Source organism: Acanthochromis polyacanthus, chromosome 10 (genome assembly GCF_021347895.1).
Source record: "Acanthochromis polyacanthus isolate Apoly-LR-REF ecotype Palm Island chromosome 10, KAUST_Apoly_ChrSc, whole genome shotgun sequence".
In the NCBI taxonomy this organism is placed as follows: Eukaryota; Metazoa; Chordata; class Actinopteri; family Pomacentridae; genus Acanthochromis; species Acanthochromis polyacanthus.
Window position 1 is genome coordinate 38,067,633 of NC_067122.1, and position 16,876 is coordinate 38,084,508.

A 16,876-nucleotide genomic window follows, 5' to 3' on the forward strand; every position below is an offset into this window, starting at 1 on the left:
CAAAATGCCTGAAGTCCAGTGTCAAGTACCCACAATCAGTGATGGTCTGGGGTGCCATGTCAGCTGCTGGTGGTGGTCCACTGTGTTTTATCAAGGGCAGGGTCAATGCAGCTGGCTATCAGGAGATTTTTGGAGCACTTCATGCTTGCATCTGCTGAAAAGCTTTATGGAGATGAAGATTTCATTTTTCAGCATGACCTGGCACCTGCTCACAGTGCCAAAACCACTGGTAAATGGTTTACTGACCATGGTATTGCTGTGCTCAATTGGCCTGCCAACTCTCCTGACCTGAACCCCATAGAGAATCTGTGGGATATTGTGAAGAGGAAGTTGAGAGTCACCAGACCCACCACTGTGGATGAGCTTAAGGCTGCTATCGAAGCATCCTGGGCCTCCATAACACCTCAGCAGTGCCACAGGCTGATTGCCTCCATGCCACGCCGCATTGAAGCAGTCATTTCTGCAAAAGGATTCCCGACCAAGTGTTGAGTGCATAAGTGAACATAATTATTTGAAGGTTGACTTTTTTTGTATTAAAAACACTTTTCTTTTATTGGTCGGATGGAATATGCTAATTTTTTGAGATAGGGATTTTTGGTTTTTCTTTACTTTTTGGCCAATATCATCAATATTAAAACAATAAAAGGCAAAATACTGAACTTCATCACAATATGCTAAGTTTTTGAGAAGGACCTGTAGCTGTTGTGGGTTGTAAACTGAAACAATGCTGTGCTTGAATTTTTTTATGTCATGAGGCAAAATGTTCTATTATTTGTACCTTTCTGCTTCTTGAGCTGTGGGAGGCTACTGATGGTGGTGGCATGAATAATCTCTACCACAATCTGATACCTACAAAGATAAGAAGAGGAGAAAAATCCATCAGTTGTTAAATGGACTGCCTTGGATGAAAAAACTGATTTCCACTGAAGCAAACATGATGTTAACTGAGATGCAGGAAGTACATCATGTAAGTGTAGGAAAATGTATTCTGTGTGTCTAGAACTAATACATTTTTCAGCAACTAGTCAGTACAAGATCATTATTTCTCAGACTAACAAGACCGTATAGCAGCATCATGTCTACACCGCATTAAGATCCTGTATACTGCCACAGAGACACGGTCTGTTCCCATGGCAACCCCTCAGCATCAAACAGATTAGTAGTTAACAGTGTCTGGGTAACGTGTGATATCATGTGCACGTACAGTACGGTTTCTTTGTGGGTGAAGAGACAGCCTCGGTTTAATGAGGCGTTTGGGAGTGTATATAAATATATATATGTGGGTGTGGTTGCCGCCGCTGCCATGCCTGAGTTGTTTGAGGAAATTGACATCAGTGGAAGTTGATATCAGTTTGATGAAGTCTTCATAGGAGGCAGCGTAGGTGTAGGCTTTCTTCTGCTGCTCAGCCTGCTGCTCTCTCTGCTCCAGCTGAGACAACAGCATCCGGTTGATGGAGTCTGGATCGCTGAGCACCTCGACCAAAGGCTTCAACACTGGAGAACAAACAAATACACACACATACACACACAAAGATATAAACATTATAAATGTGCAGAAATGGGACAATGATCAAATAACACATGATTTACTACTTTCATAAAGTGGATTTAGTACCAAGTTACACTTTAGGTAACAAAGTCACACTACTTCATCTATTACTATTCGAAGTAGGAAAAGCACAGGTGTAATTATACTATAATTATAACTGAATTCAAAAGGTCATACAACATTATTGTACAGGAGTAAAGAACAGATTAAGTCAATAAATACAACAGTAAACAGACACATGGACAACATTAGTGTTTAGTGGCTGCAAGGTTTAATAGACATATAAAATATTCTCCTCATCCTCCATATGACATCCACCAGGAATGTTCCTTTATCACAAATACCTGAACACCTGCAGGCACTGTGATGTTATCTATGTCAGCCATACCTTTCATTTTCAAAAGCAACATGCCAAAATTCAAATATTTCTGTCAAGATATTTTCCCTTAGAAGCTAATCACATTAAAAAATGCTCCATTCAATTAGACTGTCCACAGAAACAATGCCAGAGTGAGCACGCACATCACCAGGGACGTGGAAGTGGAGCATCTTAATGGAAAGCAGACATCATTAAGTCGAAGGTTACGCATGTAACCACGGTTTTATGAACCCTGGATGACTGCCAGAGGCAGTTCTCCTCACTGAATATCTCCATCTCGCGCAAGCGCAGGCCGAGTATTAATATCAACAAAGTCACGTGTGACCCCGGACGACCCGTGGCAGGTATAACTACCGGTGTCATCCGGGCGCTCATTCCCACAGAGTCTTCTCGCGACTTGGGGGTTCCGAGCGACCGAGAACTCTGGCAGTCATCCAGGGTTCATAAAACCGTGGTTACATGCGTAACCTTCGTTTTATTTCACCCCTCCTGACTGCCAGAGGCAGTTCTTCTCACTGGATGACTCATACCAACAGCGTCGCGAGGAATCCAGGGCACTTCCCCCTTAAGACGAGGCAGAGGAACCCGGCCGAAGGACCACCCCGAGTGGATGGGGGGTGGCCACGTTGACTCTGTAGTACTTCGTGAAGGTGCTCGGCACTGCCCACGAGGCCGCTGCACATATATCATCCACAGGGACCCCTCTAAACAACGCCCATGAAGCAGATACGCCTCTAGTGGAATGGCACTTCACTCCAGATGGCAAGGCCTCGCCTGCCAACTCGTACGCACATGAAATGGCCTTGACGATCCAGTTGGACAGGCGCTGCTTGGAGAGAGCGCTACCCTTCTTGGCACCACTATGACACACGAAGAGATGCTCGGCCCTCCGTATGTGGGCAGTGGCATCCAGATACGCCCGTAAGGACCGTACTGGACAAAGCTGTTCCCGCCGTACGTCCCCTTCTTCCAGCTGGGGGTCAAACTTAGCCAGATGAATGGGTCTATTGAGGTGCGAGTGTGCCAGCACCTTCGGCAGAAATGCCGTATTCGGCCACAGAGTAACACCCGAGCCATCCGAGTTCCACCTCAGACAGGAGTTGCTCACTGACAAGGCATGCAGCTCTCCCACCCGCTTCGCCGTCGCCATGGCAAGGAGAAAAGCCGTCTTCACCGACAGCCACTTAAGTTCTGCCCGGTCAAGCGGCTCAAAGGGAGGCCCGCATAGGGCATCCAACACTATGGGCAGATCCCAGGCTAGAGACCTCCGCAGCTGCGGTGGCCGCAGCTGCCAGGCTCCCCTCAAGAAGAGGGACACGAGCCCGTAACGCCCAATTGTGTGGCCGTCCACTGCCACATGCCTGGAGGAAATAGCTGCAGCATACACCTTCAGGGTCGAGGGAGAGCGACCCTTGTCCAACAGGGACTGAAGAAACTCCAGAACCACTGGGACAGAGCAGCCAACTGGGTCAAGACCACGACTCCAACACCAGTCAGAGAACAATTTCCACCTGTTGGCATACTGCAGCCGCGTTGACGGGGCCCTGGCCTGCAGGATCGTTGCCCTGACAGGCTCGATGCAGCAGCTCAGCACGGGGTCCGGCCCCCCAGCGGCCATACCCACAGCTGAAGGCGGCTGGGGCAGGGACGCCAGATCCGACCGTCCAGTTGGGATAGAAGATCCTTCCTGTCGGGGAGGCGCCAGGGCGTCCCGCGACAGATTCTGCGCAGCAGTGGAAACCAAGTTCTGGCAGGCCAGAACGGGGCCACTAAGAGGAGTTGGTGCCCCCGATGGAGCACCCTGAGCAGAGTTGGCCATATCAGGGGAAAGGGCGGAAAGGCATAGAGAAGTCCCCCCGGCCACTCGTGAACCAGAGCGTCCTGTCCCAAAGGACTGCTGTCCTCCCTCAGGGAGAACCAGAGGGGGCACTGGGCTGTCTCGCGAGAGGCAAAGAGGTCCACCACCGCCTCTCCGAACATGCCCCATATGGACTGAACCACTTCTGGATGAAGCCGCCATTCTCTCGGAAGGGGCTTCTGACGGGAGAGGAAATCCGCGACCAGGTTCTGCTCCCCCGGCAGATACATGGCACGGAGGCTGGCCAGGCGGGGGGCTGCCCATCTCAGCAGATCCTGCGACACCCGCAGCATACAGGCTGACCTGGTACCCCCCTGGTGGTTTATGTGAAACACAGCAGAGACGTTGTCCGACCGTATCAGCACGTGCTTCCCGCTGAGGTATGGCATGAAAGTCCTGAGCGCTAGGTGCACAGCACGCAGCTCCAGCACATTGACATGCTCCTGGCACTCCCGGGCTGACCACCGTCCCTGAGCCATCCTGCCCTGCCAGACAGCCCCCCAACCCGAAAGGCAGGCATCGGTAGCCACCGTCTCCCGACGAAATGGGATGGCACCCAGGGAGACACCCTGCACCAGATAGGCCCTGCTCCTCCACGGTGACAGGGCCCTCAGGCAGCCCCGTGAAACCCTGAGCTTCCTGCACCTGTGCCGCCTGGCATCTAGGTGAAAGCTGTTCAGCCACCTTTGCAGGGGGCGAACTGACAGTAGGCCCAGAGGCACGACAGCAGATGCGGCCGTCAGTTTGCCCAGAAGGCGGAGGTAAAGGCCGTAAGGCAGTGCTGCCCCTCCTCGAAACCGAAGGAGGAGGCCTAGGATGTCGTCCACCCGTTGTTGTGACGGGCGGGCCCTCATAACGACAGAATCCAGAGCTAGCCCTATGAAGGTTGTACTCTGGGAAGGAGACAGAGAGCTCTTCTCTCCGTTCACCCTGAGTCCCAACTGTGCCACGTGCGAGAGGAGGACGGCTGTGTCCTGGACTGCCCGAGAACGGGACGGCGCGCAGATCAGCCAGTCGTCCAGATATGCCTTGATCTTCATGCCCCGGGACTGCAGGGGTGAAAGGGCCGCAGCGATGCAGCGCGTGAACACCCGTGGGGACAAAGAGAGCCCGAACGGAAGTACTGTGAACTGGAAGTGGTGGCCCCTGAATGTGAAACGCAGGAACCGCCTGTGGCAAGGCGCGATCGGAATATGGAAATAAGCGTCCTTCAGATCCACCGAAGTGAACCACTCCCCCTTGGCAACAGTACGAAGAACATCCTTCGTGCACAACATGTGGAATGGCAGAGTCTTTAAAAACCGGTTCAAATCGGGGCAAATCAGCGGGGCCATGTCGAAAGCGGGTTCGTCCCCCAGTGGGGCGTTGAGGCCCTCTATAATGGGAAGGCTGAGACAGCGGTTGAGGGCGCTCACGGGAAACACCTGCGTGACCTCCAGTCCTGCCGGAAGGCGGCATGTCTCTGCGAAGCCCTGAGAACTGCCGCCTGGTCTGGTCGGCCTGCACCGTCTGCTCCAGAAGCTGGACCGCCGCCGAGCCAAACAGCTCCCCAGGTTCCACTGGGACTGCACGGAGGGTCCTCCGGCATGTCTCTGACAGGGGTGACTGAGCCAGCCATACCTGGCGGCGGGTCTGGACTAAGGTGGACATAAGGCGCCCCAGTTCCCGGGACATAAGGGCAAAAGCCTGCAACGAGGCGTCGCTCAGGCTGGTAGTAGATGCGTCGGCAGCCGACTGTTGCAGGGAAGCCGACAGGGCCAGCATGAGGTGGGAGAGGGAATTACCAATACGGCCCATGCGTGCTGCTGAGTCATATGCCCTGCACAGCAGGTCATCAGTGACCCTACACTGCTGACGGGGGCACCTGGCCTCAGGTCTCAGAGCCTCGTCCGGGGGGACTATAAGAGAGGCAATAGCAGGTTCAACCGAAGGCATGCGGCCCAGACCAAATTTAGCCGCATCCTGCATGGCTGCCAGAGTGCGTCCATCAGACGTCAGCCGTGAGAGAGCCTTCGAGTCCCTCCAGCAGGCCTGCAGCTCCCTCAGGTATTCCCCGGAGGGAGGAACCGAAAAGCTGGCCGGAGCTGAGGCGCGCCTGAAAAAGGCGCTGGCAGGAGGCTGGTCAGGCTGCTGCGAGTCCAGGTGTAATCTAGCCAGGGCCATACGAAGTATCGACCCCATCGAGTCATCCTTGGACCCCCTCACCGAACCACGGGCCGACGAACGGGAACCCGAGCCAGAGGCGTGGGAGGGCCCCTCCCCACCGTCCTCATCGTTGAAAAGCGCAGCCGAAGCCGCTACAGAAATAATCTCCTCTTCTGGAGCCAGCTCCAGCATTGGGGGAGACCCGATACATCCCCCCTCCCCAACAGGAGGGCGCAGAGACAGGAGGAGTGACTTCATCTGGGCCAACTCGCTAGACAGCTGATCCACCTTAGTAGACAGCGTGTCCGCCCTAGCCTTCTTCCTACGCGGGGGGCCGCCCAGAGCCTCCGACGCCTTCCGCCGAGAAAGAGATGGGACCACCGACTGAGGGGGACCTGTTTCCCCCACTAAGCATTCCACCTCTGACAGTCTAGCAGCCCTCAACGTGCGTGGCATGAAGCTACAATTCATACACGGGTCTTCCGATAAACCTTCCCTCAGATGTTCGATACCCAGACACGAAGGGCAGAGATCGTGACCGTCCTCAGGGTGAAGAGGGGCCATACAGGTAGCACAGAAATGGGAGCTTAGCATGGCGTAGCCACAGGAAGTCACAAACAGCTAGCACCAGCGAGAGTCACTACGTTAGCTGCGTAATAACCATGTGCTTCAGTGAGAGGGGAGCGAGAGCGCGTCCGTCACCGGCACTACGGCTGTCTTCAGAACAAGGGAGAGCACTACGGTACTGCGCAACACACACGACACCAATCAGTACAATCGAGAGCACTGTGTCAGCTGTTTAACACACACAAGCTTCAGTGAGAGGGCAGCGAGAGCACGGCCGTCACTGGTATCTGTACAACAACAGCTAGCACTAGCGAGAGCACCACGCTAGCTGTGCAACACTCACAAGCGTCAGCGAGAGGGCAGCGAGAGCACGGCCGTCACTGGCATCAGCACTAGCGAAAGCAGTATGGCAAATGTGTATTACAAGCACCAGTGAGGGGGCGGCGGAGCGCGGCCGTCACTGGCCTCGGTTAGGGGCAGCGAGCTAACCCGAGTCACTACACGCCAAGAGTTAGCTCCGATAGAGGCGGCTACACGGAGCGAACGCGCTCTTGGCAGCACCTAGCCCCTGCTAACTAAGTAGAAGCCGTACTTACATGGTCTCGTAGAACGGGCAGCAAGAACACTACCGTCGCTGACCTCTTAAGACAGGCGATGTTGAGCTCTGCACGCTCTCACCGGTCGTCCACGCCAGGCAAACGCTGCTCCTTCCAAAAACGAGAAACTTGTCGCAGCCTCTGGAGGGCGAACAGCTCGCGACTCCGACTTGTAGTCTCGAGGCTACCGGTGACAACCCTTTCCTCAAAAATGCTATTATTAGCCCCTGCTGTCAGCAGGTGACCTGCGCAAGCGAGAAGAGTCAAGGGAATGAGCGCCCGGATGACACCGGTAGTTATACCTGCCACGGGTCGTCCGGGGTCACACGTGACTTTGTTGATATTAATACTCGGCCTGCGCTTGCGCGAGATGGAGATATTCAGTGAGGAGAACTGCCTCTGGCAGTCAGGAGGGGTGAAATAAAACTTTTATTTACGCCTGTGATCTTGTGTTGTCATGTGAATAATGCGCTGAGAAAAGTGTGATTACACATAAGTAAAATGTGTTCCCAGCATGCGTTTAATTCCCCAGTCATGAAGAATGACAGTGACAAATAATTCATCATCACTTACGACAACGAGGGCAGAGAGTAGAATAAATTTCATCATCATGTTTACACAGTGGAACTGTTACTCAGTAGTAAGATGCACTGATGGAATTGCAGCTCCTCCAATGTAAGCCGCAAATGCATTACATTGCCTGAATAAAATTGGGCTGGCTGCACAATGTTGCCTTGAGGCAACAAATGAAAAACCACAGTTTTAATATATAAATAAAAACAAAATAAGTATTTAAACAATCAAACAAGCTTCCCTGTACACTCACGCACATATTTTTTTTGGTATAAAGGTATTCAATTTTAACATGTTAAAAAGTGAAATTAATCTTACCAATCTGTAGCATATGTTCCATGCGGCTTGACTTCCTGAAAGGACTGCTCCACCCCCAAACAAAAGGGTACACCCACTTCAAATGGTCATTTCATTGGACAGAGATGTGTCTGGTAGTATTATTTGGAAAAAAAATTAAGAATTCTTTTAAAGGGCCAGTGTGGGATTGTAAAATGTGGTTTGTTGCCTGAGGGCAACGCTATGCAGTACAGGGTTAAGTTGGAGGAGCTGCAATTCCATTTTTTTCTCCTAGTATTCAATAACATTCAAAGAAGCACACTATTCCCTTTTGTGATGTCCAAAAAAAAAAAAAAGCAGAAAAAACAATTAGCATGTCCACCTGGTGGCACTGCAACTGAGCGTGTATTTTGGCATATGTGTCTGACAAGGGCCAGACTCTGATCACACATGTAAAGTTTCAGGCAGATTGGAACATGTACGGCCAGTTAGACAGTACTTCCTGCTTCATGGCGAAACGTCAAAATTCCACCAGCTGCCATTTCCACGCCCTCAGACTTTGCAGAGCATTTTGAGAACTTTAGATCATCTGTGCTTGGTGTACAGATGATGGTGCTCTCTCGGGGTTACCCCGTTTGAGTTTATAGCTTTTGAAAATGTCTAAAAATTGGTTCACAATTGTCCAAAATATGACACAATTCAAAATGGCTGACTTCCTGTTGGGTTTTGGGCATTGATGTCTATTACAGTTTTGTGCATTTTGACGAGTTACATATGTGTGCCAAATTTCAGAAGTCTTGGTCACATGTACTGGTCGTAATGAGGGCTCGAGCACCAAAGCTGCATAGGACCCTCTTGAAATACAAGGAACTCTCATTATAAATGTTTTCCAGGGGGCACTATTGAGCCATTTCAGCACATATGAGTGCCATTCCCCTAAAGTACCACATTTTTTGCCGGTCCTGATGTGTGTGCAAATTTTCACACATTTTAGATTATTTTTTGGGCCTCAAAAATTGCATTTCTTTTGTCAGACGCAGAAAGTATAATAATAAACCCAAGGGTTACCACAGGGTCTTCACACCTTTCGGAGTTAGAATGAGTGAAGTTCATGATATTGTATTGATATGCTTCAGCAGTAATGGCAAGAACTGCATGCATGTTGACGTCTTTATTAAAAAAAATTGTAAAAAAAAAAAAAAGTTCTCATGCAAAAACAATACTTCAATAATAGTCAAATTTTATGCACGATCTGTAATGATGAAGGTAACGACAATGCATGCAAAAGTAGCGTATTGTTAATATTTTAGAGATACCCCCAAAATTTCCCAAATCAAGTCTTCAATGAGCTCCTGTATTATTAAGAGGGGTAAAGGTCTCCTCTAGTTAACACCATCTTAAAGCACTACTTTACTTTGTGACCTTTTCTTTTAAACTAAATCAGCATATTGTTGATACTGTAAACTGGCTGTTTACTACCAAAGCAATTACCAGTAATACAGTTACAAAGGGGTAAAATGAATGTATTGTGTTGTGTAGTGGTTTAAGTGGTGCTTAAGCAGGGAGCATCTGTGGAAAAAAGTTAGTGTGGCACCCTGCAAATACAACCAGGCCGCTATACAGTAGCAGAATACGCACAGTACCTTTAGTAGTGATGACTTCTGTGAGGCAGCAGCGTAGTGTATGTGACTTGGCATCCTTTTGTGGCAGCAGACACAGCAGCAGTATTCTGGCTACACAGCGGAGAAAGGCCATCTCTGAGTCTGAACTGACCAAACAGGGATGGAGAGGAAACGGCCGAGCACATTCCTCTGGTCTGGATGCACACATTAAAAAGATCCCGATTAGAGCAGAGACATAAACACAAAGAGACGGAGCCGTTTTGAGGCATTACTCCGTCACGGCTAGATATCAGATTATATTTAATGAGATGCAGTGACTGGCATAGCTAACGCGACCGTCATTATTCATAGTTCAGCTGTGTTACATCCCAGTGTGTCTGCCTCCAAAATGTGAGTGAACAAGACACACCGCGGCTGCATCTCTCCCAAACTATTGAGGACGAGGGAGAGCAGACATCTCTGTAGTGTGATCAAATCATAAGTCTCGCCAGACTTGCCGAGATAATAAAACCAGATGATGTGTGAATCATCACTGTCTGCTCTTTGTCTTTGTCTGTGAAATTGTAGCCAGCAGATGCAGAGGGAGGATTTTTATGCTGTTTACAATGTACTGAACTGCAGTAATTTCACTCCATCTGTGTACACAAAATAATGGTGCCTGGTATGGACACTGATGGGGAGGAAAATCTTTTCAGTAGCAAATCAAAGGTGGAACATATTTCCTGATAAACAACAGTGAGTCACACCTCTGTGCAAAGAAAGCTGCAGTTAGGAGCTTATGTGCACCGATATTAAAACAACACATTATTTCACTGGTTTTATAATATCTAATATAGCGTTAACTATTTACAATTACACACGTGTGTGTTTGTGTACCTTGCAGACGCAGCCTTGAGGTCAGTGAAATGTGTGTGCAGGATTCGGATGCTGTCGTAACACACTACGTTGACGACGTCTATGTTAGCAAGCCGGGATCTCAAGTGCCCGATCATCTGCCACCAGTCCTCCGACAGCATGGAGCACAACTGGCCTTCATCACGACTCAGAGGAACGTACCAGGACAGGATGTAGTCTCGGTAGGCATAGTCAAACACTGGGGAGGGATGGAGAAAGAACTGGAAGTTAATTTTTGCTAGAATATTAACACCACAGAGACAGCGAGCTGCAGCAAAGAAAGGTAATATGAAGCAATAAGTGCTGTTATACTATTGCACTGCACAAAATGCCAGTCCTCTATTAGCAACCGGCTTTTTAGGTTGGGAGCTTTCTGAACACGTAGAGCTGTCCCAACTGTTTCCAATGAATTAATGAGCAACACATGAAGAGTCTACGGTTTCATTTCCCTAAAACCCAGGTGCAGCGTATAAAAAGTGGATGACGCTTCGTTCATTTGTTCATTTACTTTCATTACACAGTTTTCTCACATTCAGATGAGGTAAGTAGAGGCAGATGGTGGGAGGAAGCTAAAGCACCTGAAGAAAACACACGGGAATAAAAGCAGAACTCATGAAGAACACATGCAAACTCCACACAGGCAGAAGGCTGCAGCTTTGATTGTCGTAGCTTGTGTACACATTCACAGTGTACACGAAGCTTTGAATATGAGGCATCAAATATGAGTGTCCCTGCTTGTTCAAACAGCGTGGCACAGAATATTTAGAGGTTGCAATTATGGTTTAGACAAACAGTTAAACAGTTTCAGATTTCATTTCCAAACTACTGCTATCAGTTTTAATGTCCACTAGAAGTAGATGTTGCAACAGAGCGACATCTCACTGACAACTATCAAGTTATAGCCCAAGTTTAATCTTCTCACTAACAGACTTTGAGGTTTATTTTGTTCATTGTGTTAATGTCTACATCTGTCCCACTGTCAAATTGTGAAGTGCAAAGGGGCACCTGGCTGCTTTCTACTTTCAGTCAAACACAGGATTCACGGATGTTCACAGCTTTCCTGACACTGTAACATCACCAACAGGGAGTAATCAACTGAGCAAACAGAACACAGGCCAGAAAAAGAAGCACTTTTTAAAATGAGATGTGTTGTTTTTCCAAGTCAAACAGTTCAAGTCTTCATAAATTCAAACACTCAAGCATTACAGCTGTGAGGTCAGTTAAGTCTGAAGGTTTAGGGTTTCAGCCTTACACGAGACATTGGGAGTGGAGTGGACGATAGGATTCCTAATTATAAAGCTTACACTTTTAGATACTAAATTTAAGCAACTTTTTGGATAAAATTTCCACACATTATTTCACATACTGTACAAGATACACAATTACTGCAAAAACACATCACAACCACAGTAAGATCATAAACTCTTGTCTTCTAAAATGGCATTATTTTTTTGCATTAAAGAGTAGGTAAGTCAAACTGTGAAATCTCAATGAACATCATTGCTGTACTAAGTGCATGCTGATGTTACTGATTCAGTTTTGCTTTGAAGAACAAAGTGAGGAACTTCTCTATCTTTGAATCAGAACTTAAGGGGAATTTTGTAAAAGATGTCAATCAAATCAATCTTATAAATGAAACATCCTTCAACCTTTAAAATGTTTCACATATTACCATTTTAAGAGTGCAACTGAAGTATAGACATCAGTACAACACATGGTTAATAAATCTGATGTATTGTGCCGATACACTGTAGAAAGACTAAATCTCTGTTCTCTCATAAAATATCTACCACAGCCAGCTTTGCCAAGAATATACGTTGGTCTGCTTGAGTTTGGACCTCCTCTCATGCTCCATAGAAAGGCAAGTTAAGCCAGCTGGTAAATCTACAGCTAGTATGTGAGAACGATGTATCCTGAAACACAAACTGCTAACCTGCATCTCGCCTCCAGCCGCTGTGACAGTGAAGAGTGCTGTAGAAAAAGGGTGAGGAGGATGGATGGAAAAGCGAGTGCTCTGATAGCAGACGAGAATCAATCATGCATTAGTGGATTTTTTCCATCTCTCCGTTTGTACTTCAAACAACATCTTGCTGGCATACAACCCCGTGACTTCACATTCATCTACAACAAAAGCTATTTCCAAGAACCTCACATAAAGCTGGGAAAGTGTTCTTAAGTGGTTTCGCATTTGCTGTTTTATACTCTATCGTCCACAACTATGGCAAGATATAGTAACAGATTTAAATGCATCACTTTAAATAACTGAACAGACACACAAACTGATACTTCACTTCACCGGTTCACTGGACAGCAGACCTAATAATGTCATCATAAACGTGTGCCGCACTACAATCAAAGTACTTTTTCAAAACACATGAGAGCATGTGTAAATACACACCCTCGCAGTAAATCCTGCAGCCATCTGTTACTTGACGGCCACACATACTGATCCACTGACTCTGTGTGTGTGTGTGTGTGTGTGTGTGTGTGTGTGTGTGTGTGTGTGTGTGTGTGTGTGTGTGTGTGTGTGTGTGTGTGTCAGCCTTTGCCAACGCTGTGTGTTTTTTGAACACGGCCTTCTACTGGTGTAAAGAGTGGGAGGGATCAGCAACAGGTCACGGTTACTGATAGAAACAGAGCTCCATCAGTCAGCAGTTTTCTCAAAAACAGAAGTTGCAGACAGTCAATCATTTTTACGAATGAGCCAAGACACTCAGTGCCAGTGAAATGGACACAGCTCTTTGAGGGCTGTGTTAACGTTGAATGAAGACACTTCTTTTAACAGTGCGCTCACCAGTGAGGAGTAAAAGGAGTTCATTTTTTCATCACAACAACAAAATGCTCTGTGTCAAAATGGTAATTTACGCATTTACAGGAATGCCAGAGGTGAGCATTCCATTATCAAATCAAACTGTCTATTAGAATATTAATGTTTCAATTTGGTAACACTGGACATGACATAATGTAAATTATTTTTGATATGTTGAGATGAGCCTCTAGCGGAGTGGTTTAGAATGGATACCACACCGGTGCATATGCCATCAACAAAATGCCTTCAGTTCAATTCCCAACCAGCCAGACCCTCACTGTATGTCACTCCTCTGCTCTCTTTCACCAAATTCCGTGCCCATTTCTACGGCATATTTATTTATTTATGCTGTGGCTGCAAACAGCTACAACAAGCACAGTTGAAAGAAAAATTCAAGTCCACATTTGATACCACAGGGCGCCAGTCTTCTTCTTTTCCTTTCGGCTTTTCCCTCCAGGGGTCGCCACAGCGAATCAATTGCCTCCATCTAACCCTGTCTGCTGCATCTTCTTCTCTCACACCAACTACCTTCATGTCCTCTTTAACCACATCCATAAACCTCCTCTTTGGTCTTCCTCTAGGCCTCCTGCCTGGCAGTGGGAAACTCAGCATTCTTCTACCAATATATTCACTCTCTCTCCTCTGGACATGTCTGAACCATCTCAGTCTCAGTCTGGCCTCTCTGACTTTATTTCCAAAGCCTCCAACATGTGCTGTCCCTCTGATGTACTCATTCCTGATCCTATCCATCCTGGTCACTCCCAAAGAGAACCTCAGCATCTTCAGTTCTGCTACCTCCAGCTCTGCCTCCTGTCTTTTCCTCAGGGACACTGTCTCCAGATCAAACAACATGGCTGCTCTCACCACAGTTTTGTAAACCTTTCCTTTCATTTTAGCTGAAACTCTTCTATCACACATCACACAGGGTGCCAGTAACACTTGTTATATATTGTACAGCAAAAGCCATTGATGGGATTTAGCAGTGCATTGCATGGTAGACAGTAACTATATAACATACAACAAGTGGATACAGATGCTGCTACAGTCTTCAGTTCAATCCCAAAAACCTTGTAAAATCTAATGCTGATAGAAGTGAAAATGCATTTTTTTTATCTTACATATCTGAAAATGTAATTTTTGTGTTATAATGTGAACATCAAATGTAAAAATTTTAAACAAAAATGTTCACATTTGACACCCAAGTGATGTCAGGCATCTGAATGTCATGTGATGCATTTGTTCTTCATGATTGCCTTATAATGACCAAGAGAGATACATTCAGCATTGACAGAAAACCAAAGAGATGAACTTGTTTTTCCCCTGGCATTTTTGACTTTATTTTATAAAGGGACAGCAAATGTACGAGAGAGTGCAGGGGACTGACAGGGACGGGGTTCAAACTGGGATTTTTGTTTTACTGTCAGATTTAATGGTCACAACTGACCCAAGCCTCCTACATGTAATCACCTCCTAATGCATGGACTAAACATAAAGCACCTCCTGAGCAGAGGTGATTCATTACCTTCCTTCAGGGTTTTGTCCACATTGTGTGACACCACCACCCTCCTGCTCTGGCTCGTCTCCTGAACCGGCACCGAAAAACGACCCTGAAAAACAACAAGCCTCAGATTACTTCTCCACGCTTCAGTAACATACAAACACAGAACATAAAATCAGGAAATATTGGGCAACAGCAAGAAGGGAAGGACGAGGAGCCGGACAACTGTGCGTTTAATGAGCCTAAAATCCTGACAAAAGAAGCAGCCCAAATTAGTCATCGCTTGTGCAACATGTCGACCAGACAAATGCTTGTGACAATATGCCCCCACTGTCAACATCAATAAGTCATCGGCAGCAAACAACACAGCTGAAAGGCAGATGCTGTGCTGCAAGCTGTAAGGACACAATCACTTTTCTTGAAGAACACATTACCATTTTCTGTGTGCTTGTGCAAAACACGCATTCATATTTGTGTGTGTGTGAAGTGAGTTAGTCTAAATCCAGAAGCATGACTCTACCTCATTTATTATAGAACAACACGGGGAAGATGCGAGGACAGGGAGCGAGATGAGAGAAGGGAGAAACATGGAGATGGAAGGAAAATAACTCGGGGGTGGGGAAGCGTGACACTGTTGATGGTAGCAAAGGAGGATGCAAAAACAGAATATAGGAAATGTGCAGCAGATTTGGTTCACCAGCAATGTGTGGTGTGACAGAAAAGCAATAAGATGTGAGTGGAATTAGTCTGTTTTCCTGCCCACCTGTGAGTTGAGGTAGTGATAATTAAAGCTGATAAAGAATGCTGATTTGAGATCACAGGAAGTGTGAGTGTTTTCAGAGTTGTTCTGCACGTCAGTAATGAGTTTGAACAAAGGAGAAAGCAGCATCTTACCATGAGCTTGTTGAAGAACTCCAGCCGTGCAGCTGACTGCCTCCTGTTTCTGTCAAAGCAGCTGACTTTGAGAGGACTCTTCCGGACCAGCAGGACAAAGCTCCCAGCCAGAAAACACAGCAGGGCGAAGGATACATAGATGAAAAGCTTCAAGAAGAAAGAGGTGAGGGTCAGGCCTCCCCAGGCCAGCTGAAACACTACTGCTGCCACCACGCCCAGGCAGAAAGCCGGGACGAACCGGAAAGAGGAGCCGACAGAGGAGGTGGAGGTGGCAGACATGGGCCCCTCTTCTCCTCCGGTGCTGCTAGTCCCTCCGGCCGGTGGTGTGGTGGTAGTTGAGGGGGTGGGCATACTGCGACCCCACCATCCATAAATGTGTCACTGCTTGTTAGGCTGAAACGTTGCTCCGAGAGTCTATGTGCCAGATCCCAGCGGTAGGTATACTGTGTGCAACCCTCGACTACAACACTGTCTCCAAGAAGCGGCATCCCCGCTCTGACATCTCCTCACCGACCCACACTGCTATGTTGTCCGCGCTCCTAGCATCGGCCCGCCCGGCAGCAACAGGCTCGGATCCCCGCACGCTTTGTCATCCACACCACGGAGCTCTAGACGGCAAAAAAAAAAAAAAAAAAAGGACACCGGGGTTTGTCTTGACAGTAGGAGCTGACAGAGAGCAGATAGAGAAACCCGGCTGATGGGATGGACGGATGGAGCAACAACCACCGTCACCTTGGAGACTAATAGGTGCAAGGGTAGCTTAGTGACTGTTGCTAATCAACCGCGCTAGCAGGAAGCTAAGCTAGAAAGCCAGCATAAGTTACTGTTACCTGCTTTAAAACAAAAAACACACGGGAAGAGTCAAAAAGTCTCGAATTACATTACAGTTTAGACACCCAGCTGAGTCCAGCAACGACAGGTAGCTAACTAGCGTGCTTGCTAAGTAACCAATTAAACATCAGCTAACGCTAGCTTGCTCACCTATCGATTAAAAAAGGTGTCCAATAACACTACATTCTCGCTTCCCTCTCTGTAAAATAATTCACCAAGAGGCATTATAATGGTGAACTGAAAGTAACAGAACGGAGCAGAAAAATAGGTCCAAGCCGAAATTCTCGAAAGATTAAAAAAAAAAAGCAAGTTACTGTTGTTTTCGTTGAGCTCCAGCTGACTGACAATCTCTCTGAACTGAAAGGGTGTCAACCAATCAGAGCTG

At 47.5% G+C, this 16,876-nt stretch overlaps 1 protein-coding gene across 1 annotated transcript in view; it reads right to left on the reverse strand.

Moving 5' to 3' along the window:
• snx25 (sorting nexin 25) overlaps positions 1 to 16,876 on the reverse strand; it is a 33,002-nt gene extending 16,126 nt beyond the window's left edge. The window contains exons 1-7 of the mRNA XM_022217665.2: positions 16,806 to 16,876; positions 15,661 to 16,268; positions 14,791 to 14,875; positions 10,442 to 10,658; positions 9,587 to 9,759; positions 1,308 to 1,494; positions 779 to 849 (exon numbers count right to left, since the gene is read on the reverse strand). Of these exons, the coding sequence (XP_022073357.1) occupies positions 779 to 849; positions 1,308 to 1,494; positions 9,587 to 9,759; positions 10,442 to 10,658; positions 14,791 to 14,875; positions 15,661 to 16,011 (1,084 nt within the window). The 5' untranslated portion in view covers positions 16,012 to 16,268; positions 16,806 to 16,876. The remainder of the gene's footprint in view (positions 1 to 778; positions 850 to 1,307; positions 1,495 to 9,586; positions 9,760 to 10,441; positions 10,659 to 14,790; positions 14,876 to 15,660; positions 16,269 to 16,805) is intronic.